This window comes from Martes martes, assembly GCF_963455335.1.
Source record: "Martes martes genome assembly, chromosome: X".
Lineage (NCBI taxonomy): Eukaryota > Metazoa > Chordata > Mammalia > Carnivora > Mustelidae > Martes > Martes martes.
Genome location: NC_137897.1, coordinates 1 through 25,178, shown reverse-complemented (window position 1 = coordinate 25,178; position 25,178 = coordinate 1). Strand labels below are relative to the sequence as shown.

General features: G+C 64.9%; 3 protein-coding genes across 4 annotated transcripts in view; 1 reads left to right on the top strand and 2 right to left on the bottom strand.

Moving 5' to 3' along the window:
- LOC308336990 (cohesin subunit SA-2-like) overlaps window positions 1-1,479 on the bottom strand; it is a gene marked incomplete at its 5' end in the record, with an annotated part of 74,434 nt that extends 72,955 nt beyond the window's left edge. Inside the window, one exon of the mRNA XM_080794907.1 lies at window positions 1,388-1,479. Coding sequence (XP_080651033.1) covers window positions 1,388-1,479 — 92 coding nt within the window. The remainder of the gene's footprint in view (window positions 1-1,387) is intronic.
- A 73-nt stretch (window positions 1,480-1,552) lies between these two features.
- GTPBP6 (GTP binding protein 6 (putative)) lies at window positions 1,553-14,453 on the top strand. 2 transcript variants are annotated; one of them, XM_080794975.1, is made up of 10 exons: window positions 1,553-1,930; window positions 4,800-4,937; window positions 5,431-5,606; window positions 5,777-5,907; window positions 6,284-6,354; window positions 7,368-7,526; window positions 10,095-10,303; window positions 12,211-12,359; window positions 12,812-12,964; window positions 13,269-14,453. In XM_080794975.1, the coding sequence occupies exons 1-10, from the start codon at window positions 1,582-1,584 to the stop codon at window positions 13,390-13,392; spliced, it is 1,659 nt and encodes a 552-aa protein (XP_080651101.1). In that variant the 5' UTR covers window positions 1,553-1,581; the 3' UTR covers window positions 13,393-14,453. The 2 variants fall into 2 exon arrangements, with proteins under 2 accessions (XP_080651101.1, XP_080651102.1); XM_080794976.1 differs by having other exon boundaries at window positions 1,563-1,930; window positions 5,536-5,606.
- Window positions 14,454-16,819: 2,366 nt separating this feature from the next.
- PLCXD1 (phosphatidylinositol specific phospholipase C X domain containing 1) lies at window positions 16,820-23,572 on the bottom strand. Its single transcript, XM_080794974.1, has 4 exons — window positions 23,434-23,572; window positions 22,499-22,654; window positions 21,306-21,489; window positions 16,820-18,215 (listed from the first exon to the last, which is right to left on the bottom strand). The coding sequence occupies exons 1-4, from the start codon at window positions 23,497-23,499 to the stop codon at window positions 17,977-17,979; spliced, it is 645 nt and encodes a 214-aa protein (XP_080651100.1). The 5' UTR covers window positions 23,500-23,572; the 3' UTR covers window positions 16,820-17,976.
- Between the last annotated feature and the right edge of the window lie 1,606 nt (window positions 23,573-25,178).

The window sequence follows — 25,178 nt, the reverse complement described above, 5'->3', positions numbered from 1 at the left end:
GGAACCCCCCACGCAGGGGACCCCTGGGGCAGCAGTCAGACCCCCATGACACAGTTCAGGACCCTCGGGGCAGCACTCGGACCCCCACGGCAGGGGACCCCCGAGGTAGCACTCGGAACCCCACACAGAGCTCTCATCTCCGGGACAGCACTTGGACCCAATGGCAGAGGATCCTTGGGCCAGCACTAGGACCCCCAAGCATGGCCCAACCCCCGGGGCAGGACTCGCACCCCCACGCAGGGCTCTGACCCCCAGGGCAGCACTCGGACCACCATGACAGGATTCAAGATCGCCAGGGCAGCACTCTGACCCCCCACAACAGGGTTCTGACCTCCGGGGCAGCACTCAGACCCCCCACGCAGTGTTCTGACCTCCGGGGAAGCACTCGGACCCACGGCAGGGGACCCCCGGGGCAGCACTCGCACCCCCACGCAGGGCTCTCACCCCGGGGCAGCACTCGGACCCCTACGCAGGGTTCTGAGCGCGGGCGTAGCACTTGGACCCCCACGCAGGGCTCAGACCCCCAGGGTAGCAATCGGACCCCAAACAGGGTTCTGACCCCCAGGGTAATAGTCGGACCTCCCAGCAGGGTTCTGACCCCGGGGTAGTACTCGGACCCCCATGCAGGGCTCTGACTGCCAGGGGCAGCATCCTGACCCCCACGCAGGGCTCTACCTCTGGGGTAGCAGTCAGACCCCAAGCAGGGTTCTGACCCCCAGGGTAATAGTCAGACCTTCAAGCAGGGTTCTGACCCCCGGGGTAGCAGTCGGACCCCCACGCAGGGCTCTGACCTCTGGGGTAGCAGTCGGACCCTCACTACAGGGTTCAGGACCCCTGGAGCACACTCGGACCCCCACGCAGGGCTCTGACCCCCGGGGCAGCACTCGGACCCCCACGCAGGTCTCTGACCCCCGGGGCAGCACTCGGACCCCCACGCAGGGCTCTGACCCCCGGGGCAGCACTCGGACCCCCACGCAGGTCTCTGACCCCCGGGGCAGCACTCGGACCCCCACGCAGGGCTCTGACCCCCCGGGCAGCACTCGGACCCCCACGCAGGTCTCTGACCCCCGGGGCAGCACTCGGACCCCCACGCAGGGATCTGACCCCCGGGGCAGCACTCGGACCCCCACGCAGGGCTCTGACCCCCCGGGCAGCACTCGGACCCCCACGCAGGGCTCTGACCCCCGGGGCAGCACTCGGACCCCCACGCAGGGCTCTGACTCCCGGGGCAGCACTCGGACCCCCACGCTGGGCTCTGACCCCCGGGGACGGTAGTGGACTTCCAAGACCAGACTCCGACGGCGGGCGGAGGCCGCAGAGGGGGACGCGTGGTGGGAAGCGCCCGCCCCGGCCCAATGCCGGCGCCCGGCCCCGCTGGCGGCGCTACCTGGTGCCCGGGTCTCGGGAGAGCAGGACCCGCAGAAGCGAAGCTCGTCCGGGCCGGCGGCGTCCCGCCCCCCAGCGACCGCGAGCGCCCATCAGGCGGCAGCCGGCACGTGACTCCCGGCAGCCAATGGGGAGCCCGCACGGAAGCCCCACCCCCCCCGGGGTCCCGCCTCTTTGCGTGAGGCAAAAGGAGGGATGTGGGCCCTGCGGGCCGCCGTCCGCCCAGGGGCCTGGGTCTCCCGCGTGGTTCGCGGCCGCGGGGCCCCAAGAGCTGCGCCGCCGCTGCCGGCCTTCCCGGATCGCGCGCTCGCCGCCTTCGGCCCCGGGGGACTCAAGGGCCCAGGAGGTGGAGGATGGGGCTCATGGGCTGATGGCCCGAGCAGCCGAGCGGGAGAGGAGGAGGAGGAGCCAGAAGATGCGGAGGAGGAAGAGGAGGAGGAGGAGCTACTGAGGAGGGACCCTTTGCTGCCGGCGGGGACCCAGCGCGTGTGTCTGATTCACCCTGAGGTCAAGCGGGGACCGCGGAAACAGCAGCTGACCGGAGGTGACCCGGAGCGGTACCGCGGCCGGGTCGGGGTCCCGGACACTGAGAGGCGGGGCTTCCGGGGGCGGAGACTAGGAGGGGGCGGGGCTTCGAGTGCTGACGCTGGGAAGGGGCCGGTGACGCTGAGAGGCGGGGCTTCCGGGGTGGAGACTCGGAGGGGGCGGGGCTCCGAGTGCTGGCGCTGGAGAAGGGGCCGGAAACACTGAGAGGCGGGGCTTCCGGGGTGGAGACTCGGAGGGGGCGGGGCTCCGAGTGCTGGCGCTGGAGAAGGGGCCGGAAACACTGAGAGGCGGGGCTTCCGGGGGCGGAGACTCGGGGGCGGGGCTTCGAGTGCTGGTGCTCGGGGCGGGGACTAGGAGGGGCTGAGCTCCGAGGGTGTCGCTCAAGGAGGGGCCCTGGGGGCGGGGCCCGGGGCTTAGGGGCGGGACTGCGGAGGGATGGGTGGAGACTCAGGGGCGGGGCTCCAGGGCAGGTGCTCTGGGCGAAGACCCCGAGCGCCTCAGTGAAACCGCTCCCCGCCGTCCCTGCGAAGCCGCGCTGGGCCGTGGAATCAGTCTCCCACCACCCCCGTCCCCGTGTCTGCCCCGTGCATGGTCGTGCCTTCTCCAGCACGCGCTAGAATCGCGCAGTGCGCGGCCTTGCAGACTGGCCCTTTCCGCTCAGCGTGCACCCAAGGGTCGTGTGTGACCTGCTGTGGCTCAACAGCCGCTTTGTGTTCGGGCTGATGATATCCCGTTGTCTGGGCGCGCCCGGGGCTCCGTCGGGGACGCGCCTGCCTTCAGCTCAGGTCATGATCCTGGGGTCCTGGGGTCCTGGGATCCGTCCGGCCCGGACTCCCTGCTCAGTAGGGAGGGAGTCCGCTTCTCCCTCCGCCTGTCCCCCTGCTTGCTCGTTGTCTCTCTCTCTGCCCGTGTCTCTCCCAGAGAGACAATCGACGGCAGATGCCTCAAAGTGCTTTCCAAGGGGCTGTGCCGCGGCCTTCCCGCCAGTGGGATGGATAGATCTCCCTGCTCGTGCCCTCACCCGCGTTAGGTGCTGGCCCCCTGCTGCATCTGGGGCCCGTCTGATCGGTGTGTACCAGGCTCTCCTAGAAGTTTGCCCATTTTCCCCCCGATGAGCGATGGCGCAGCCGGTGGCCTGGCGTTCGCCGTCCCCGTGTGCTCTGGGAGGTGTGTGTTGGGTCTGCGGACCATCGTGTCATCACGCTCTTTCCCTGCCGCGGACTGTCGGACGTTCTTTGTGCGCCGGGGAGAACGTTCCTTTCTCAGCTGCTTTAGGAAAGTTTCAGTCCAGTCCACGGCCTGACTCTTCCTGCTCTCCATGCCGTTCCCAGGGCACATGTTGCAGTTGTCACTGTCGTCCCTTCTGCACGCCGGGGGGCTCGTGCCTCAGCCTTGCGTGGCCCGCTCACAGGCCCATCACAGGAATTCTTCATTTCCGTTGGAGCGATTCTGACCGCTCGCCGTTGCGTCCCGTTCTTCCTTAGGCTCTCCGTCTGTCTGTTTACGCTGCCCGCCTGTTCTGGCGCGCTTTCTGCGTAATCCGCTAGAGCCCGTGCGGGACGGATCATAGTGGGTTTTTTCCAAAGTTGGTTTATTTATTAGTCAGGGACAGAGAAACCACAAGCAGGGGGAGCAGCAGAGTCAAAGGGAGAAGCAGGCTCCCTGCCCAGCTTCTGCATTGCAGAACTCGGTCCCAGGACCGTGTGGGCAGGGGACGCGATCCGTAGTCCCCGTCGTGCATGAGGCTGTGCATCGGAACTGTGGACTGCACACACGGCTTCTTGCCGCCCACTCCCACCAGGTGGGCACCCAGCCCTGGGCTTGAGCGGTTCCACGTGGCGATTGGACCACACCCCCAGGTGCTGGCCGCGGGCACCCCCAGAAGTCTCATGGCCCCAGCAGAGGGTTGTAGGAAGCCGATCCACGATGGAGTGGGGGGACATGGCCCCACCATGGAGGTGGCGAAAGACGGTGCCTGGGGGGTTTGCTGATGGGCTACGTGTGACGTTGAAGGAGGGAAGCTGGGGGTGGCCCCGTGCCCCTGATCGGAGCGCCGGAAGGATGGAGGTGTGGAGGACCCGCGATGACCGTCAGGAGTCAGAGCTGAGGAGACCGTGCGTCCGAGTCCTGAAGGGACGGCTCCTCTGGGCATTGTGCCTTGGGGAGGGGTACAGGGTCGCCTTGTAGGGCGGTCGGGAGAGTGCGGCGTCTCAGGGGTGCCCTGCGCTGCCTCCCTGCTTGGGAATGTTGTCAGGACAAGCCTCCGGCTTGAGGCCCCAGTCCCCCACTCCCTCAGCTCCTGGGACCAGCCCCCTCTTGGGACCCCAGCCCCCTGTCTGGGATGCTCGCTGAACTTTCCCCAGGCCCCCTCCTGCACAGGCTGGCACCAAGGCCCCATACATTATCCTGTCCATCCTGGGCGGCTGCTTGCTATCTTTCCTGTGTAGCATTGGCACGGGAGTCCAGGGACACCCACTCCTTGCCCACAGGGCTCACAGCCCACCCCATGGGGAATGCAGCACGTTCCCTGGGCCCTCAGGAGCTCCATGCAAGATACGCTGTGTGCTGGGGCACGGCAGACCATGGAGGCCTCCCGTTTGCTGCCAAGTCCCCAGTTGCCACATTAGGAGGGCCCCTCCTTGCATTCCCCTGGCTTGTCCTCCCCTTCTCACTGTCTGTGGCTGGAACAGCATCGCTGTGTCTTGGAACAAATGGGTACGGGGGTGCTTTCTCACGACCTCTGTGCACGCTGCAGGAAGCCATCCCAGCCAAGGGACATGGGCCGGGGCAGGCCAGGCAGGGCTGGCAGGGCCCGCAGCCAAGCCCATGGGGACGTGTCCCTCACTCTGGCCCTTGTCTCCTGAAAGCTGAGTGGCAGGTGGCGGAAGCAGAAGCACTGGTCCACACACTGGATGGCTGGTCGGTGGTGGAAAGGACGGTGGTGCCCACCAAAACACCCGATGGAAAGCTCATCTTCGGCAAAGGAACTTTGGAGCACCTGACAGGTGGGTCCCTGTGTCCCTCCCTTCCTCCTGAGAGAAACAGAGCGACAGGTGGGCTCTCATCTGGGCCCGATAGAGGCGTCCTCATGGGAACTTGGATCACACATCGAGAAGCCCACCGTGCCTCTCTCACAATTTGCTCTGTGCCCAGTGATGCCATTGGGGCCATTCGGAGTAGAGTGGACACTGGCCCCGAGGCCCCCAGCCTATCTCCCCCTCCACACAGGGTGCTGGGTGTGAACTCTGTTTCCACGGACCCCCGAGGGTCTGCAGCCCCCGCTGACATCCAGCTCAAGGCACAGATCAGCACGCTCAGCACATATGCCCAGAGGGCTGTGCACCGCCCATCGCTGTCACCCCGAGGTCTTAGACCCGTTCAGTCCCTGTGGGGTTGTGCACCTGCCCTGTGTCTGCAAGACCCACAGCCCTGCAGGTGGAGCCCAGTCCTCCCCTTGACCCCCATCCCACACACCCGACCTCCCTAACGTACGCCCAGAGAGTGGAGGCCGTCTGGTGGACCCGGCCAGCCAGAGCGCAGGGTCAGTCCCACGATGGACTGCACGGCGCACAGACATCCGACAGGACCCTTTCTCCTCCCCAGAGGAAATCAGAGGGTCGCCAGAAATCACGGCGGTCTTCCTGAATGTGGAGAGGCTGGCCACGCCTACCAAGGTATGCGGGAACCCCTCTGTGTTTCCCACGCCGGTGCGCTGGGGGTGTTGGGTCAGCGTCCCCCTGGGACAGGACAGCTGAGGGGACCGGACCGCAGCCAGCGTCCCATCCGCCCCCTTCACCCGAGGTGCCGCCGCAGACGCCTTCCCTCCCTCCGTCTCCCTCTGCAGAAGGAACTGGAAGCCAGCTGGGGCGTGCCCGTGTTCGACCGGTTCACGGTGGTCCTTCACATTTTCCGCTGCAACGCCCGGACTAAGGAGGCGCGGCTGCAGGTGGCACTGGCTGAGCTGCCCCTTCTCAGGTACGTGGCACGCCGCCGGCTCTCGCAGCTTACCCCAGACCCTCTTCCGGCGGTTGTGTGTCGGACTTGACCGCCGCCTGGAGCGTGGCGAGGACAGAGTGCGGGGCTGGCCACGCCCTCCCGGACAGCTGGCTTGTCAGGTGCCGTGCCCAAGCAGCATGTCTGCCTGGGCGCGTCCCCCTGGTAGGCCCGTCACCCCACTGTGGGGCCCTCTGTCCGCGGTGTGACAGCCTGGGCAGGAGGGAGGACCACCTCACCTTGTTCTCTGCACCCAGAGTTCTCGTCCTCACTTCTCTGTGTTGGCACCTGCCGTGCTCGCGCTGGATGGGCATGTGTTTCCGTTCCTGTCTGCTGAGATGCCCTATTCCCACGGCAGGTCCCACCTGAAAAGCAGCACTGCCCGCCCGGATGGACAAGGATGGGGCTCGCGCTATATCATGGGGTCAGGTAACGTGTGAGGTCTTGTCACAGGGTGCTCGGGGTGGGGGGCGGGGGGAATGTCCCAGCAGCCGCCCCCAGGGAAGAGGACAACGTTGCTGAAAGATCCAGTGGGGCAAGGGCAGCGTGTGGGCCGTGTGTGTGTCATCTTCAGACAAACTGAGATATGTAGGCCGTCTCCGGTGGTAGCTGGAACAAAGGACCACAAACCGGGCTTAAAAACCACAGGAATCTATCCTCCCCGCTTCGGAGAGCAGAGTCTGAGATCCAGGTGCGGCAGATACTAAGATCCAGGCGGGGCAGGGATGCTGAGATCCAGGCAGGGCAGGGAGGCTGAGACCCAGGAAGGGCAGGGCCACTGAGATCCAGAAAAGGCAGAGATGCTGAGATCCAGGCAGGACAAGGATGTTGAGATCCAGTTGGGGCAGGGCTGTGCTCTCTCCTGAGGCTCTAGGAGCTGGTCCTTCCTGCCTCTTTCAGCTTTTGGGGCTCCAGGCGTCCCTGGGCTGATCACCACGTCCCTCCCATCTCTGCCTCTGCCCTTACGTGGCTTCTCTTCTCTGTCTCCTTCCATCTTTCATGTGGACGTTTACATTTTGATTTAGGGCCCCCCTCATCTAGGATGAGCTCATCTCAGATCCTCGACTGGTTATATGTGCCAAGACCCTATTCTGAAACGGGGTCCCGTTCACAGGTCCTGGGGGTCAGGATGTGGATGTGTCTTTAAGGGCACCTCTCGAGTCGGCTGTGGGTTTCGTGGGGCTGTCCTTGCAAGGCTCCCCCTTCCTCCCGCAGCTGATCTCAGAGGGCAGAAGGCCACGGGCAAGACCGCCTTCCGCTGCACAAAGCCGTCTTGCCGACGGGAAGGCGTTGAGGCAGGGGCCTCGTGGTAGAGCAGGCTAGGGGGATCCCAGTGAGAAGATCCCAGTCCGTATCCCCCACAGGGACCTCCGTGGCGCCCTTTGCTCGGACATCTTTGCCGCCTCCTCCGCTCGCTGACGCGCGATCTCGGGCGTTTCTAGGAGAATCGTTCATGCAGGTGCAGCGGCGCCTCTTGAAGGAAAAGGAAATGAAGATACGGAAGGCGCTGGAGAGACTGAGGCAGAAACGGCGTCTCCTGCGGAGGCAGCGGAGGCGGCAGGAGTTCCCGGTGATCGCCGTTGTGGGGTACACCAACTGTGGTGAGAGCCCCTCCGGGCGCGAGAAGTGGGGTCTGCACTGCCCTCGCACCCCATAGCCTTGCGTTGGGCTCGTGTATTTGGGGAGAGTCCGTTGCAAATGCACCGAAACCGTGGCACTCAGAGGGCCGACCGAAGAGCACAGGTGGAAAGCGGGGCTGGTATCCTCAGGGGGTGTCACAGTGCCCACGGCCCACACCCTGTCAGGTCACGGGTGTGGTTGTCGAGCGCCGGACGGTGGACAGGGCTCCTGTCCCTTACCGGGGCGTTTTAAACTCAGTGATAGAAAAAAAAAACCAAGATGTTTTTAAGCTCATTCCCGGTAGACCTGCCCGTAGGAGAAGGAGAACCATCCGGGTTGCGTCTGATAAGACTTCACGGCACGTCTCGAGGTTCCGTTCACGTGTGTGCTGAGCGTGGTCGCAGGCAGGATGCCGACCCTCGGGTTTCCTTCGTGCTGAAGCCCTGGGTTCACGGGGACCCTCCCATAAAGGGAAGCACGGCGGGCTCACTTCCTCACCATGGAGACTCGCCCCGCAAGCGTGAGCCCCCCTAAGGTCCGGTCCCCGTGCGTGGCCGGAAGACCACCGTGACGCCACCGCTCCCTGTCCTCGAGGAGCTGGCGGTCCACGTCCGAGGAGAGAGGGAACTTCCCACAAAACCTGCGACGGGACACTGGGGATACACCTAGGTTTCACAGACCCCTGTCTGCACCACAGTTCACCGCTGTGGGAAACGCGGGCGACTTCTCTGCGGCCGTGTGGGGCGGGGAATACGGGGGCTTGGTGCGTGGTGGACGGGCGTTCCACGGGGGTCTCCCGGGGTCCCTGAGGCTCGGCCGGCGCGCGGGACAAGAGGAGGCGTCATAACCAGGCACCTCCTGTCCGTGCACAGTGCCCGGTCACCCTGCGGCAGGCGGGTCTCCTCCTGCTTTACCTTCAGGTCAGGTTTCCCAGCGGCCGCCGGCCATCTCCAAAGGCTAGCCCGGGACCAGTGTGCCCCGAGCACGGGTCTGGGTCCGGACACAGGTCCACCTGTTGGGAAGGCTGTGGGGGAGCACCCTCTGGGGGCCGTCGCAGACACACACAGCTCCCGACTGTCTACACCATCCCACTCCATCAGCACCGTCACCCATCACGGACACCCACCCCCTAAGACACAGCACACACGCCCCTACCATCATCCCCCCGCCCCCGTCTACACAGACACCCACCCCCACACAGTGTACCCGCCCCCACTCCATCGCCGCCATCTACACAGACACCCACCCCCACACACAGTGTACCTGCCCCCACTCCACTACTACCCCCGTCTACACAGACACCCACCCCCACACACAGTGTACCCGCCCCCACTCCGTCACCCCCGTCTACACAGACACCCACCCCCACACACAGTGTACCTGCCCCCACTCCACTACTACCCCCGTCTACACAGACACCCACCCACACACAGTGTACCCGCCCCCACTCCGTCACCCCCGTCTACACAGACACCCACCCCCACACACAGTGTACCTGCCCCCACTCCACTACTACCCCCGTCTACACAGACACCCACCCACACACAGTGTACCCGCCCCCACTCCATCACCACCATCCACACAGACACCCACCCCCACACACAGTGTACCTGCCCCCACTCCACTACTACCCCCGTCTACACAGACACCCACCCACACACAGTGTACCCGCCCCCACTCCGTCACCCCCGTCTACACAGACACCCACCCCCACACAGTGTACCCGCCCCCACTCCATCACCGCCATCTACACAGACACCCACCCCCACACACAGTGTACCTGCCCCCACTCCGCTACTACACCCGTCTACGCAGACACCCACCCACACACACAATGTACCTGCCCCCACTCCATTACTACCCCCGTCTACACAGACACCCACCCACACACACAGTGTACCCGCCCCCACTGCACCATCACCCCGTCTACACAGACACCCACCCCCACGCACAGTGTACCAGCCCCCATTCCAGCATCACCCCCATGTACACAGACACCCACCCTCTGACACACAGTGTACCCGCCCCCACTCCACCATCAGCCCTGTGCACACAGACACCCACCCTCTCACACAGCGCACATTCCTGTGTGTCCGCCGTCCCTCTTCTGTATGCCGATACCCCTGCGTCTCAGGCACACGGGGTACCCGCCTGGTCTGTGTGAACACTCATCCTGTATCACTCACCTACGAATAGGACTCCCGTGTCTACACCATTACCCTCATCTGCCCGGGTGCCCACCCACCCCTCTCCCATTCACACATCCCCACCCTGGCTACCTCAGCGCTGTCCTGTAGGTAAACTCTCATGCCAGGCCCTGGACCTCCTGACCCCCATGCACAAAGGAGAGCAGCATCCTCTCCACCGCAAGGCATCCCAAGGGTCCTATAGAGATGAGACCTAGGAGCTCAGAGACCTCGCAGACTGTGGCCACCACACGGCCAGAGGCATGTGGGTCAGAGTTGGAGCCGCCCGAGGTACAGCAGCAGACGGTGGGGCACGTGTGAGGGGGCCTGTCATGCATGTGTCCCCTGTGGCCCACCTTCCAGGAAAAACCACACTGATTAAGGCCCTGACAGGCGACGACGCCGTCCAGCCCCGGGATCAGCTGTTTGCAACACTGGACGTCACAGCTCATGCTGGGTGGCTGCCCTCCCGCATGGCTGTCATTTACATGGACACCATCGGCTTCCTCTCCCGGCTGCCCCACAGCCTGATCGAATCCTTCTCTGCCACCCTGGAAGACGTGGCTCATTCAGTGAGTGTGGGATGATCCCAGGGGCCACGTTGCCTGAAACACCAGCATTACCTGAGGCCAGGTCCCCTCATACGCAACACAACCCTGGGGACTGGGCCCCTCACGCGTGACACAACAGGGGGGCTGGGTCCCCTCACACATGACACAGCATGGGACACAGGTCCCCTCACACATGACTCAACCCTGAGGACTTGGTCCCCTCCAACATGACACAACAGGGGGGCTGGGTCCCCTCACACACGACACAACCCTGGGGACTGGGTCCCCTCACACATGACTCAACCCTGGGGACTGGGCCCCTCACGCGTGACACAATAGGGGGGCTGGGTCCCCTCACACATGACTCAACCCTGGGGACTGGGTCCCCTCACACACGACACAACCCTGGGGACTGGGTCCCCTCACACGTGACTCAACCCTGGGGACTGGGTCCCCTCCAACATGACACAACAGGGGGGCTGGGTCCCCTCACACACGACACAACCCTGGGGACCGGGTCCCCTCACACATGACTCAACCCTGGGGACTGGGTCTCCTCCAACATGACACAACAGGGGACACAGGTCCCCTCACACATGACACAACCCAGGGACCAGATTCCCTCTCTCGTGACACCACCAGAGCCTCGTACACAGCACAACCCGGGGCCTGGGTCTTCTCATACACGACACAACCCTGAGACCGGGTTCCCTCACACACAACACAGTCTGAGAACCGGACCCCTCACACGTGACGTAGCCCAGAGGCCGGGTCTCCTCACACATGACACAGCCCCGGGGCCTGGGGCCCGTCACACACAACGCAACGCAGGGGTCAGGTCCCATCACTCCCAGCACAGCCGTGGGGGCCAGATCCTCTCACTCATGGCACGACATGGGGACCAGATTCCGTCATACGTGTTGCAGCGCCAGGGCCTGGGTTACCCTCCTATACAGCACAACCCAGAGCCCAGGTCTCGCATGGACAGCCCCGGGGACTCCCGTCCCTCCCCCGTCCGGAAAGCGGCGCCTCACTCCCCCTGACAGCGAGGCCTTCCTAGTGACCTCTTCCGAGACTGATTCCGGAAGGAGGTGGAGCCCCTCTGCGGGGAGACCTGGGGCTCCTGCCCCTTGGCCCTCGGCTCGGCCTTCGCGTGCACCTTTGGGTGATGGGACGCAACGGCACGTGCTGTTGGGGCGTCCGCCAAAACCCCAACCTAGTGTGAGCACGAGGAAACAACCGAAGGCCCACTGAAGGGCGTCCCACAAAATGCCCACACGTGCTGAAGGCGGTCAGGGTTCAGAGGAGCCAGGAGAGGTGACAGACGGGACACGTGTCCTGCCCGGCGTCCCAGGACAGAAAGGAAGACGTGCGTGACTCCGGAGAGACAGGAGCACCCCGTTGTCGCCCCTCGTCCCTGGCCTGTGCTCCCGGGAACGGTGGCGGCGGCGGTCCCTGCCTCCCTGCTCGCCTTTTCCAAAACCAAACGTTGCTGGAATAAAATGCTTATCGTTTTCTTAATTTTAAGTGCCTCGAAGACCTGGGAGCAAATGCGGAACGTAAGCGGTCCCTCTGTTTCCAGGGGCACAATTACGAGCAATTCCTACTCTTTCCTGTTGTGCGTTTTCCCAGTAACGTGTCGGATCCCTGCCTGCGCACCATTTAAAATCAGGCAAAAGGGGTTCTTCAAGGTTCAAAGTAAGCGAGAGTCTGGAAGTTTCCCCGTGAGCGTGCAGGTGTAGAGCGGGACCCTGAGGGGTTTGAGACGCGTGAGACGCCCAGGGCCCTGGGCCAGGCGCGGGGGAGCAGCCTGTCCGGAGCGGGACCCCGCACCACGGGCCTGCTGTACTGTGAGGGAGCTCCCACCCGGGCGTGCGGTGCCCTGTCCCGCCACCCCGTCCCCACCGCGTGGCTCGTCTGCTCCTCAGGATCTGATCGTCCATGTGAGGGATGTGACCCACCCTGAGACGGAGCTGCAGAAAGCCAGCGTCCTGTCCAGCCTGCACGGCCTGTGCCTGCCCGCCCCCCTCCTGGACTCCATGCTGGAAGTTCATAACAAGACGGACCTGGTGCCCGGGTGAGTGCACCCCTGCCCCCCCACGGCCCCATGATCCCACGGCCCCGGAGCCTCGTGCCCGGGGGGTGCCGGCGGGGCACCTGTGTGACGGGGCCGCGCCGTGACTGATGAGATCAGGCTGCGTTCGTCCTCCCGGGGCGCGTCCCCCTGCTCTCAGGAAGACAAGGGGGTCGGAGCGCCCTTCTCCCACCCACCTGCTGTGAAGGGCTTTTACACGCAAACAGTCACAGGCCACCAGAGCGGCAATTTTGGGGTCTCCTGTTCTGAGTCCCCTCACCCCCCTCGGACCCCATATTTCCCTGCACCCTTATCATGGTTTCCGATGTGTTCCCATCCGACATCCTGACGCACATGGAGGTGGTCCCGGCGGGAGCTCCGGGGGCCGGCGTCCCTGGGGGACCCTCACTCCATCTGAGTGAGGCTGAGCCGAGTCTGGGGCTGCCCCCGTCCAGGTATAGCCCGGCGGAACCGCAGGCTGTGGCCGTGTCTGCCCTCTTGGGGCACGGGCTCCCAGAGCTGAAGGCGCGACTGGAGGACGCCGTCCTGAGAGCCACGGGGAGACAGGTCCTCACCCTGCGGGTCCGGCTGGCGGGTGCACAGCTGAGGTGCGTGGGGCTGGCCTGGCGGGGGAGGGGGCCGTGGCCGTGCAGGGGGTGCAGGTGCGGGAAAGGCCACGGAACGGGCCCGGCACCAGCACGCAGAGGAGCCGTGCGGTTTCCGAGGTCGCCCACTGCGAACCTTGGTTCATCAGGCCACGTGCGGGGCCAGCCAGCTGTTGGTGGGCAGGCCATTGGCAGGCCACGGGCGGTGACGACAAGGCCGCGGGCGGGCCCGGGGACGGAACTCTCTGGGTGGAGTACGTTCCGCGCACACGTCCTTACGCGGCGCTGCCCTCACGCACACCCTCAGCTGGCTGCATCAGGAGGCCACCGTGCAGGCCGTGGACGTGATTCCCGAGGCCGGTGTGGCCAGCGTCACTGTCGTCATCAGCAAGTCCGCCTACGGCAAGTTCAGGAAGCTCTTCCCCGAGTGAATGGACATCGCGTCCGCCGCCATCTCTGGGCCTCTTGCCCGCCCCCTCCGTGGCCGCTCTGGGAGGAAGGGCCGGCGGCTGGAAGTCAGAGGTCGGCTTGCCGGTCGACTGAGCGGCTCCGGCCGCTGGCAGACCGCGTGTGCCTCGTGAGAGCGGATGTGCCTCCCGCAGGGTTCCGGCCGTAGGACACTGTCGCTCTGCGGCTTCCACGCGTGGGCCACCCTGCAGGAGGACGTCCCGCCCGTGGCGGCCAGGAGGGGGCCGATGGCGGCTTCCCCATCCGCCGCCGTGTGTCACAGACTCAGTAGCCGGGCCTCGCTGTTCCCCACGGAGCGTCCTGGACGTCCTGACGGTCTCCCGGCGGCCCAGAAGCCTCTCGGCACGGGTCGTGGGAAAACACGGCGCGTCCTTGAATCAGCACGAATCGGGGATGCTCCGCGCTCACCGGCGGCCGGCTGGGACGGGGGCGAGGCTGAGGGACGACGCCTTCCCCACGGCCTCTCAGGGACTGGGGCTGTCTTCACCAAAGGTGCCGGGACACAGGACAGGACGCCAGTCCCTCCGCTGTTAGAGACGTCCGCAGACATTGCAGGGGGGCCCCGAGCCCGGCGCTGTTCCCCGTTCTCTGGAGGGAACGGTGACGTGAGCAGCCACCCTGTTGCCGCCCGGGACGGTGTCTGGCTTGGTTCCCCCTTCGATGAGTGTTCACCCTAACAGTGGTGTTGTGGGAGTGATTCCAGATTTCAGAACTCGGGAATTAAGGAAAAAACACCTGTAGCCTGCCTGGGAGTCTGCGGGGGGAGGGGGCTTTCCTACGGACGGGGGAGCGTTCTCCTCACTCAGGCGTGACATGAGAAGACAGGTTGGGGAAGCAGGTTGTCGCAGTGCTGGCGTGGAAGGCGGAGGGGACGCCGGCAGTCGGGGACAGCAGGGAGCACGGGGAGCGTGGAACCTGGGTTCCCACCCGGAGGCCCCAGCCCCTGACGTGGGCCCCGTGAGACCCACGTCAGTGTGCTGCCTTGCGGAACCGTTAGGAGAATACATCTGTGTGCTCTGAAGCCAGCACGTGTGGTCATCTGTCCAGCGGCTCCGGGACGCTCGCACGTGCGGGGTCCTGCGGTATGGATGGGCGGGACCGGGCGACAGCGCCCCGCGTGCTGGCCGTGTGCTGGGACGGCCTCTCCCGTTCTTCCCACAGGGGCCCCGAGGGTTGAGTGTGCGGCTGAGATGAGGTCCCGTGGTGCAGTCGGGACCGCACAGTGGACAGGGTGGTGTGAGGGTCCTGCACGGCATCATCTGGGCTGGTGAGGCAGATGAGGGGAGCACGAGGTCCCCCAGCACTGGCCAGGGTGGTGGACGGGGAGGGCACGCCAGCGCACAGTCCTGGCCGGCCCCGTGGCTGGGGTGGGCTGCAGGACAGCCCAGGTGTGCTTGGGGCATCAGGACAGCTGCTGACCTTGGACGGCTGACGAGTTGAGACCCACCCGGCTTTCTGCTTTACTTGGCTCAGCCCCTGGGGCGTTGGGTGTTACGGGGTCTCTGAAGAGACCCTGTGGGGGCAGCAAAGCTCCTGCATGGGCCACCCCAGCTCCCAGGACGCCGCCCAGTCCACGTGCCTCTAGGAATGTGCCCCGCTCTACCCCGACCCCCCTCGGCCATGCATTCTGCCCGGGTACCATGTCAGGGGCGCCCACGTGCCTCCAGGCCCCCCCCCCCGGGCTCTGGCCGCTCCATCCCAGTTCCTCCCTGTGCAGGAGACGGAAGGAAGGGGACACGTGGGGTCAGGCCTCTCTCCCTCACTCTCCTTCTGGCGTACCCGCCCCCGCCTGGTGTCCCTACCCCAAGACCTGGAGACTGCAGGGTCCTGACGTCCGCTGTGGATGCTTAGTGAACGGGGGCGTGGTAAGGGGCTGGGGCTCCAGGGGGCACACAGCAGAGGGTGGGAGCCTTGGAGGCGCCTGGGAGGAGAGTCAGCGGGCTTCCAGGGGCCTGGGAGGGAGGGGCGGGGTCTTCCGGGGTCTGGGAGGGAGATTCAGGGGGCTCCGAGGGCCTGGAAGGGAGGGTCGGGGGCTTTCAGGGGCCTGGGAGGGAGGGGCGGGGTCTTCCGGGGTCTGGGAGGGAGATTCAGGGGGCTCCGAGGGCCTGGAAGGGAGGGTCGGGGGCTTTCAGGGGCCTGGGAGGGAGGGGCGGGGTCTTCCGGGTTCTGGGAGGGAGGGTCGGGGGGCTTCCGGGGCCTGGGAGGGAGGGGCGGGGGCTTCCAGGGGCCTGGGAGGGAGGGGCGGGGGGCTTCCGGGGCCTGGGAGGGAGGGCCACAGGGTTTGGGGAGAACAGAGTGACGGTGTGAGGCTCCCACTGGGGGATCCCCAGAGCCCAGAGTTCTGTCCGGCCCCGTGGAGTCGGGGGCAACCTGCAGGGCTCCCTGAGGGTGTTCTGGATCGCCAACGTGGCCCGGAAATCACGGCGTCCGCTCACCAAACGTAGAACCAGATCTGGAAAAGGCCTGATTGTACCCTGAAGAGAACGCATTCCAACCCGGATTAAAGCGTCATTGTTGAAGACGGTATCCTAAGAAGGCAGAATGCCTTGGGCTCATTTGTCGTAGGAGGAATGTTCTAGAACACGATACACCAGGAACTCCCGGAGCCCCTGTTTGTAGGGAAGAGAAATAAGAAAGGACAACTGGGATTCACCGTTTGGCTGAGAATGTGAAACCGCCAGCCTCATAAACCTCACGTGCGAAGGACGGACTCCTGTAACCTTTGGGGTCATGAAGTTCGAGCTCTGGGTCCCGGGAAACAGCGAAGCCTCCAGCACCAGGCCTGACCGCCCGTGGAGGGCAGTTGGTGGGTCTCACCCGGACCCCGGGGTTTTACCTCATGGAGGTCAACCACGTACTCCCGTCTCCCAAGACAAGGGCGAGGGCCACCTGGGGTTGCAGGGAAAACCCAGGCACCTGCACAAAGCCCTGGGGTTTCCGTGGGGCAGGAAGACGGGAGAGCGCACCGGGCTGACTGTCCAGTGTGAAAAACGGTGGCGGGCTCCGGGCGACAGGCCCGTTGGGACGGCGGGAAATCGGGCACGCCTCGCCCCACCGCGGTCCCCAGAGCCAGAGCGTCCTACGATGAGAAGCCGGGCCAGGGCTGCCGCACCATCTTCCCAGCAGCGTCCGCTCACCTCCCGTCCCCGCGTCCCCCTCGGGGGATCTGGCAATGCTGCCGACCCTGTCGTCGTGACGGTATTCGTTGCGTGGCCTGTGGCCCGCGGTGAGGGCCCCCCGACAGCTCTGGCAGTGGCTGGCATTTTTAACCAATAGCGTATGTTTGAATGCAGGCATGCAGACACCTTTTGCAGGGATCGCGGGATCGCACGCTTCACAGACGGACGCGTAAACGTCGCGTGCACGGGCACGGGCAAGCGCAAGCAAACGACTCATCTGACTCGCTTTATTGGGATTTTGCTCGAATAAAGCCCGCCCTGCGTCCAAGGAGCGGGTGGGTCGGTTCAGCCTGTGAGCTCCGGGCGCTCCCCCATCGGTGCGACGCGTGAGCGATGGACGGGGCGCTTCTCTCCCGTGGAAGACGCGTGCTCCCGCGTCCGCCGTTTGTGTGCGGGAATCCGCTAGCCGGGACAGGGGCCGTCTCACCGCCGTCCGCAAGGCCCCAAACGTAGAGCCTCGGGACGGAGACATGAGAAACTACAGGGGACGTCCTCATCGCGTGAGCGCGGCGGAAACAGACGGGCCTTGAGAAACCATGGAACGGGGCTACGGGAACAGTGACAGATGCCCAGCGTGGCTCTGGGAGACGGGCACGGTGACAGGCACCAAAATCAGAGACGGGACCAGGAAGCTCAATTTCGGGGACAGTTGAGGGCAGCCTCCCAGCGGGCGGACGCACGGCGCAGTGCGAGGGGTCTGGTGGGGGCTGGTTGTGAGGACGAGGACGCCACGGCAGCCCCCGGCGTGGGCACAGCTGCCGGTCACACCCGTGTCCCCAACCCACCACGACGACGGTGCTACGGGAGGCCTCTGGGAAGGGGGAGGGAGTGTGTGCGCAACAGCCCTCGCCATCGGACGGCCCCTCACAGGCCTCACGTTACCATCACGGAAGCCAAAGTGAAACCAGCCTCCGGGGTCCCACGGTCCTCGGGGAGACACACAGGCCGTGACGCCATCAGAATGAGAAAGAGGTCTTCCCTGTTTCCGTGGTTTTCTCACTGGGACTCTGGCGCGCCCAGTCCTACCCAACAGACACGGTGTGGCGAGGCTTCACGCAGCTGCTGGGAGCCATGAGGACGTCCTCCCGCTGCCCTCGAGGCCCCAGGGGAAGGGACACCCCACGGCGGCCACGGCCCCACCCGGGCTGAACCTCGGGGAGCAGACCCTGGGTTCCGGGCCGTCCGTCCTCTCAGTTGCGAGCACACAACACCGTGGACCGCGAGCGTGTTCCGTGAATCCGCCCAGGAACGCCGAAGACCTGTGAGGCCCGGGGCCACCCCCGGGGACGCCCTGACGTCAGGGGGAGGCAGGGAGCCCGCCCCGGGTCCGCACGATCCGCCCGCACTCCACGGGAGCTGCAGAAGGGGTCAGCATCGAAGCAGCTTCTCGTTGAGTCTTATGACGTCGCCCACGAACGTGTCCGCCCCGATGAAGTCGCCCGCGATGATGTTGGTGCAGTGAGCGCCCGGCCCCGGGCACTGCTCCCGGACCCATGCACGGAGGTACGGCAGGCTGGGGAGCGTCATCTTCCTGAGGGACTCGGTCGGGTGCCCGAGGACGTACGCCAGGTTCTCCGTCAGGTTGATGCCTGCCACGAAGAGCCTGCCTGAAACAGGGAGGAGAGAGGGTACGCGGGGTTGTGGACGCCCGCCTCATGCCCCGCCGGCCCGCCCCCTTCCCCTCCCACTTGTCATCACCAGAGCTGGAGAGTTCCAGCGGCAGAAGGACACACGTGTCAGTGTCAGCGCGGTGCTCCTGTCACCCAAGAGTGGACGGAAGCACCTCCCAGAGATGTCCACGGCCCGACCCCCACGTGGTGCACGGAACCATGTGCCAGAGACATCCACGTCCTGACCCCCATGTGGCGGACGGAATCACCTTCCAGAGACGTCCACGGCCCGACCCCCATGTGGTGTATAGAACCACGTCCCCAGAGACGTCCACGTCCCAACCCCCAGGTGGTGGACAGAATAATGTCCCCGAAGGCGTCCATGTCCCCACAACCTCTGTGTGGTGGATGGAGTAACATCTCAGAGCCCTCGGAGCCACGTGAGCCCTCAGAGCCGTGGGAACAGTTGGAGCCACGTGAGAGCTGGAGCCCCATATGGGCCCAGAGCCACGTGAGTGGCGGGAGCGTGGGAGGTCCACGGAGGGCCGCAGCAGAGGGGCCCCCGTACACGTTCCCACTCATGTCGGCGTGGGGGGGCCCTGCCGCTCAGCTCCCCATCCCCGAGGCAAAGACAACCGTCGTTCTCAGCCGTGGTTGCGTGACGCGCCCCCACTGCCCCCCACCAGCTACTTTCCTTCAACGTGGAGGGCAAAGTCACAAGGTGCCAAATTCAGTAATGGAAACAGAATGATCCGGCAGCGTGTGGCACATTCACGTGTCTGTGCAACCACCTCTGTCTGGTTCCAGAATGTTCTCGTCCCCCCAACGGAGGCCCCATTCCCACAAGCTCCCGTTCTCTGTGCCCCCGCACACCCGATGTGGCTGTGGGTATGGGCCTCCCTCACCCACCACCGTGCGTCCGTGGTCCATCCACGCGGCACCACGTGTCCTCTCCGTGGAGAATCCGTATTCCGTCGTGCGGATGGACCGTCAGCGTACCCACGCATGTACCACGAACGCCGGGCTGCATCCACCCAGAGCGCTTTCCAAACACAGTGGGACTAGCACCAAGTGGGAGCCCGGGCTCAGCCAGGTCTGGGGCTAGAACGGTGCCCCCCGGTCGCACCCCCGTGCCGTTGTGACCACACAGACCTTCTCCACGGCACGCATCAGAGGTGCGCCCCACGCAGGAGTCTGCTCCGTAACAACGGGCCACGGAACACACCAGGAAGCCAGTGGTCAGTGCAGCGTCTGGGCCTAAAACCCAGCTGCCTTCCGCGGAAAGGCGCACGGAGCCGGCTACCAGAAGCACGCGGCACAGCTCGGCACACGAGTCACCCCCCGAGTCTGTCTGCACTGATGGCTCGGTCGGTTCCAAACACGGCCATCGATGGAGTTGACTCAGGGACCCACAGCCCGCTGTGCCGACCGGGACCCACGACCCCACTGCGTCACCGGCCACTCATGCGGAACAGGACACGGAACAACACGGCCGGGATGCTCAGAGTCTCCACTGGCACAGCCACGTGGTCCCCTGGACCACGGGGAGGAAATAGTAAAGCTGTGGGCTCCACAAGCCAGAAAAGTTGCCTTTCTTCAAGCCAGCGGGTGCCACCAGGCCCAGAGGTCTCCGCCTCGACAGTAAACGGGGCTGGTCTGCAGCATGTTGGGCAGCAGCAGCCCCACGAAGCCCTCAGACCACAGGGCCCCAGTGGAAACACATGGTCCTGAGAGCGTTGCCACAAGGAGTTCGCATGAGCACACGAGCCCTGCACCGGCCCTGTCTGAGCTGGAGGCAGGGCACACCCTTGGACCCGGTGCCCAGTGGGGGAACGGTGGACTGAGTGTGCGCGTGGTGAGCGCCTGGGGGCCCTCTGCTGGCAGCATGGCCGGCACGCCACGCTGGCCGCCCAGGAGGGGTCCACGCGGAGAACCCTGTCACCTCTGGGAGGGGGACTCCACGTAGCCATTGTGCAAAGGAAGTACCAAACCAAAGTGAGATGGGAAACCGGACAAAGACGGAGGGACAGGGATGCAGTCACAGAGACGGACAGACAGGTCAGATAGGGGGAGGCAGAGAGCGAGGACGCACAGCTGTGGGTCAGGGGCGTTCCTCACGCCTCGTCCTCAAATAAAGCAACCACGTCCCCACTACACAGGGCGGCTGGAGGGTCCACCAGCCCATACCCGTACCCCAGCAAGCGCCCGCTATACGGATGGTCAGCAGCCCCCAGCCACTCTGTCCTGGCTCTTTTGCACTAAAGCGTGCACAGTACGTCTGTGTGTGAGCGTGGCACGCTGCATGGGGTGCATGTCGGTCCCACGGCGGTGCAGGATGGCGGAGCCACACCTGCACAGCAGAGCCATCGGCAGCCTGTGGGCACAACACACACCTCGGTATTGACACCACACGTGTGCACATGCATGCACACACGCGTCATGAGGAAGTGTGCACGTCTGTATGTATGCACTTGTCCACACCCACATGCACACACGTGTGCACATACCCACACGTTTATCCATGTGCATGTACCTGCATCTGCACACCACGTGTATGCACACCCAGACACATGCATCCATGTTACATGTGCGTCTGCATCTGTGTGCATACTTGCGCATACACACCTCTGTCCACACGTGTGTGCGTCCATGTTATTCACACATCTGGGTCCGTGTGCATGCATACACATTTGCATGCGTGTGCACACACCCACACACATTTGCACACACCCACACGCATGTGTGTGTCATGCACTTATCTGCATCTCTGTGTACGCATGCACACATGTGAGCGCACTCCCTGCGGTGTGTCCATGTTATGCACATATCTGCATCCATGTACACACAAGTGCACATACACATGCGTGTACACACCCACAGTCATGAGAACCCGTGTTATCCACATATCTACCTCCGTGTACATGCCTGCACATATACACGTGTGCACACACCCACACCCGTGTATCTATGTTACGCACACACACAGAAAAGAGACGACTTCCAAACTTCTTTCCTGAGAGCCAGAAGCAAGCCAGTGTGTGACCTGGCTGCAGGGCGGGGCCCCATGAGTGGGCAGGACGTGCTCACCTGGGCGGCCACAGCTCTTCATGCGCTCCAGGTAGCGGATGAGGTCCTGGGGTTTCACCTGGTCACCCCACCAGTAGGGGATCCCAGGCCACAGCTCCGCGTGCCGGCCCACAACACTGTCCTCCTCGTACGACAGAATGACCTGCTGGCCGCGTGACCACATCTGGTTCAGTGTCGGCACCTCCTAGAGGGGAGGGGGATGGCGCTGAGAGACGCTGATGGTGGGGGATCCGGGTTCTGAGTGACGCTGATGGTGGGGGACCGGGGCGTCTGAGACAGTGGTGCTGGGGGACGGGGCGTCTGAGAGACAGTGGTGCTGGGGGACCGGGGTGTCTGAGAGACAGTGGTGCTGGGGGACGGGGTGTCAGAGAGACAGTGGTGCTGGGGGACCGGGGTGTCTGAGAGACGGTGGTGCTGGGGGACCGGGGTGTCTGAGAGACGGTGGTGCTGGGGGACCGGGGTGTCTGAGAGACGGTGGTGCTGGGGGACCGGGGTGTCTGAGAGACGGTGGTGCTGGGGGACCGGGGTGTCAGAGAGACGGTGGTGCTGGGGGACCGGGGTGTCAGAGAGACGGTGGTGCTGGGGGACCGGGGTGTCTGAGAGACGGTGGTGCTGGGGGACCGGGGTGTCTGAGAGACGGTGGTGCTGGGGGACCGGGGTGTCTGAGAGACGGTGGTGCTGGGGGACCGGGGTGTCTGAGAGACGGTGGTGCTGGGGGACCGGGGTGTCTGAGAGACGGTGGTGCTGGGGGACCGGGGTGTCTGAGAGACGGTGGTGCTGGGGGACCGGGGTGTCTGAGAGACGGTGGTGCTGGGGGACCGGGGTGTCTGAGAGACGGTGGTGCTGGGGGACCGGGGTGTCAGAGAGACGGTGGTGCTGGGGGACCGGGGTGTCTGAGAGACGGTGGTGCTGGGGGACCGGGGTGTTTGAGACAGTGGTGCTGGGGGATCAGCAGGGCTGAGTGTGACCTGAGGTGCAAAGGAAGTGGCCCTCCTGTGCTCGGGCAGCACGGGGGCCCCCAGCAGGCTGCTCTCTGCATGGGACGAGCGGGGTCTTTCTCCTCTCAGGACATCTGGAGGACCAGAGCCTCAGGCCGCACCAGACTTCTCCCAGAATCATGCACAGCAGAAGCAGCAGGTAAGCCTCCCCTCCCAATCCCGGCCCACCGCCCCGGCCCCAGGGGCCCTCCTCACCCCTCGCGGACACAGCATGTCCCCAAAGATGTTCCTGATGCAGGCCACCAGGTACTCGTGCAGGCCGTCCGTCATGCCCTCGAAGTCCCTGCAGGCCAGGATGACAACCTCCCGGGGGTGGCTCTCTAGCCACTCAGAGATCTCCGTGAGCGTGTCCTGCGCGGGGGAGAGAGCAGCTGGTTCACACCGTACCGAGGGAGGCCGGGGCGCTGGAGGACGCTCCTGCGGGTCCAAGGGGCTTCTCCGGACAGAGCTCACGGGACAAAGGGGCTGGGTCCCTCACGAACGCAGACGTGCGGCAGACGGTCAGGCCACCGCCCCATTGCTCTGGGGGCAGACGCATACGCGTGGGTGTGCTTGTGCACGCGTGTGCATGCGTGTGAGTGTGTGTCTGTGTGCTCACTTGGAGGGCACCGAGGTGTGACGTCTGCAAGTGCCAGGGGCCCGCCTAGGCCAGCCAGTGGCCCGTGGAACATGGTCCCCTGATGGTGTCTCCTGACCGCACTCCCTCTGGAGGGCTTGCCGCGGGGGACGGGCTGCCCACGCAGGGGTGACGCCGGACGGTCGGGCGTCCTACTTAGACTGGGAAGCCCTTGTGTCGCGGCCAGAGGAGTAGAAGACACCGCGAACCAAAGGCGGGCAGACACGGGCCCCACTTTGGCCAACTCCCACATGCACTAGAGGACCCCAGTGTCTGGGCGCAAGCTCAGAAAGGCGTCCCGGCCACGAGTCCCGGAGGCCGGCTTCTCCCGCGTGCCGGGGTCACGGGTGTGCCCCACGGCGGAAGCTGTCCCCGCCGAGCCCGCATACCTCCACCGGCGCCCTCGTGTATGCCCCACCGAGCCCCCATACGTCTGCCAGTGCCCTCATGTACACCCCCGCGCGCCCCCGCACCTCCACCGGCGCCGTCGTGCACGCCCCACGCGCCCCCGCACCTCCACCAGCGCCGTCGTGTACACCATGTGCACAAAGTGCAAGTTCTTCTCGGAGCCGTCATGCATGTGTGCGATCCGCAGGTCCAGGTACCGCACGCCCGCATCTAGCTGCTCCGTGACACCCAGCACCTGCGGACAAACAGCCTTCGTCACCGCCAGGGACTGCGTGGTCTCCGCCTCGGCCCATGGCCTGCGACCCGGGCTCAGGGTAGCGTTGGAGCAGCCCAGCCGTGAGCCACGCTGTTGGATATCCCGTCAGTAGGTGTTGGTGCCTGCCGGGGCTCGGGAAGCCACGGGGGCCCTGCCTCTGGGGACGTGCTTTCCTGGAGACACTGGCGGCGGAGAGCCACGGAGGGAGGCCGGCTTCCAGACATCCCGCGGGGTCCTGCTTCCCTCCCTTCCCAGGCTGTCGTCAGGACGGAAGCCTCTGTGGCCTCAGTAGCACTGGGCTGGTTCCGTGAGCCCCACCTGGACACTCAGGTGGGGTGTGGGTCAGGATGCACCGTGGCGGGGGGATCCGCTCCAGGGGCCACTGTCCCGCACCCCACCGACAGCACCAAGAAAGGCAAGGAGGAATCCACGGACGGTCAGGGGAAGAAAAGGCTGTCCCCTTCCTGGCAATGTCATATGGGAAAGGGCACGAATTTCCACGGAAATAACATTTACGTCCTGGGTGGCCCTGCAGGGAACTTGCATTTCTCCTGCTAGTCCCCCCAGCTGACCGATCGGGAAACTGAGGTTGGGGAGACCACACAGAGGCCTTTGTGCACGCTGGACCCAGCCAGGTGGGGCCCCACACCGCAGCCCCAGGCCACGCCATGCACAACCACCCGGGAGGGACCTGGGGGCTTGGGGTGGGGGCCTTGCTCAGAGACCCCGAGTTCTCAGGAGGCCCAGAGTCTGGGCAGGGGAATTCGGCCGTGCCTGCGACTCCCAGGGGACGGGCCAGTCCTCCCGCGGGGACCCCCGGGTCTCCCAGCCGCTGTGCCCAGGCTTATGATCCCACTGCCGTCAGGGGATGTGCTGGCTGGAGGGAACTGAGGAAACAGACCGTTGTCTCCCCAAAATATCCCTTCGGGCACTTGAGCTGTATTTTTAGACAGTAACTAGGGGCTCCTTGTCGTCATGGTTGGAAAACAGCAAACTCTGGAGGGGACAACAACGTATCCCCCAACGTGTCAGGGGACACAACCGACCAGCCACAGGGCAGAGAGGCCCCTTAGGAGCACCGAGCAGCCCTCCTCCCTGTTTCCCCCTCCCTGCCTGTGCCCCAGAAGTTCAATCGTGCCCCCTCCTACGTCCTGTCTTCCCGAGGATACTCGGCTCTGTGGTCATGGGACATTCTGTGCAAAGTCACTCACTGTGTGCACACTTCCCAGCGGGGGGATGCGCCATGACAGGGTCCGCGGACCCCCTAAGTCTGCTGCCGCTGTGCCAGCGCGGCTGGTTATGTCCTGCATGGGACGGGGCCTGAAGGATCTTGCCCTTTTAACAGCATCCCCCGCCCAGCACACCGTGGACGTCCTCATAGCCCACCCCGAAGTCGTTCCCCGGCACCGAGGGACCCCACGACCAAGGAACTCCGGCACCGAGGGACCCTGGCACTATGGCCCCAGCACCGAGGGACCTGGGCACCATAGGGTCTCCTGGTTGCAGTGAACCCGCTCACCCCGCCTCCAGGGAGAAGGCCTGTCCCCTCTGCCTGGGGCGGCCCCTGAAGATCCAGTCAGGAATGTGGTTTTTCC

Excerpts from the sequence above, each read along its gene's own strand:
- GTPBP6 (XM_080794975.1), top strand. The coding sequence starts at position 1,582 with ATGTGGGCCCTGCGGGCCGCCGTCCGCCCAGGGGCCTGGGTCTCCCGC. Across the intron at positions 5,908-6,283 it reads GCTGAGCTGCCCCTTCTCAG|GTCCCACCTGAAAAGCAGCA; the intron begins GTACGTGGCACG and ends TTCCCACGGCAG. Across the intron at positions 12,965-13,268 it reads CTGGCGGGTGCACAGCTGAG|CTGGCTGCATCAGGAGGCCA; the intron begins GTGCGTGGGGCT and ends GCACACCCTCAG.
- PLCXD1 (XM_080794974.1), bottom strand. The coding sequence starts at position 23,499 with ATGCATGACGGCTCCGAGAAGAACTTGCACTTTGTGCACATGGTGTAC. Across the intron at positions 22,655-23,433 it reads ACACGACGGCGCTGGTGGAG|GACACGCTCACGGAGATCTC; the intron begins GTGCGGGGGCGC and ends TCCCCCGCGCAG. Across the intron at positions 18,216-21,305 it reads GAAGAGCTGTGGCCGCCCAG|GCAGGCTCTTCGTGGCAGGC; the intron begins GTGAGCACGTCC and ends TCCCTGTTTCAG.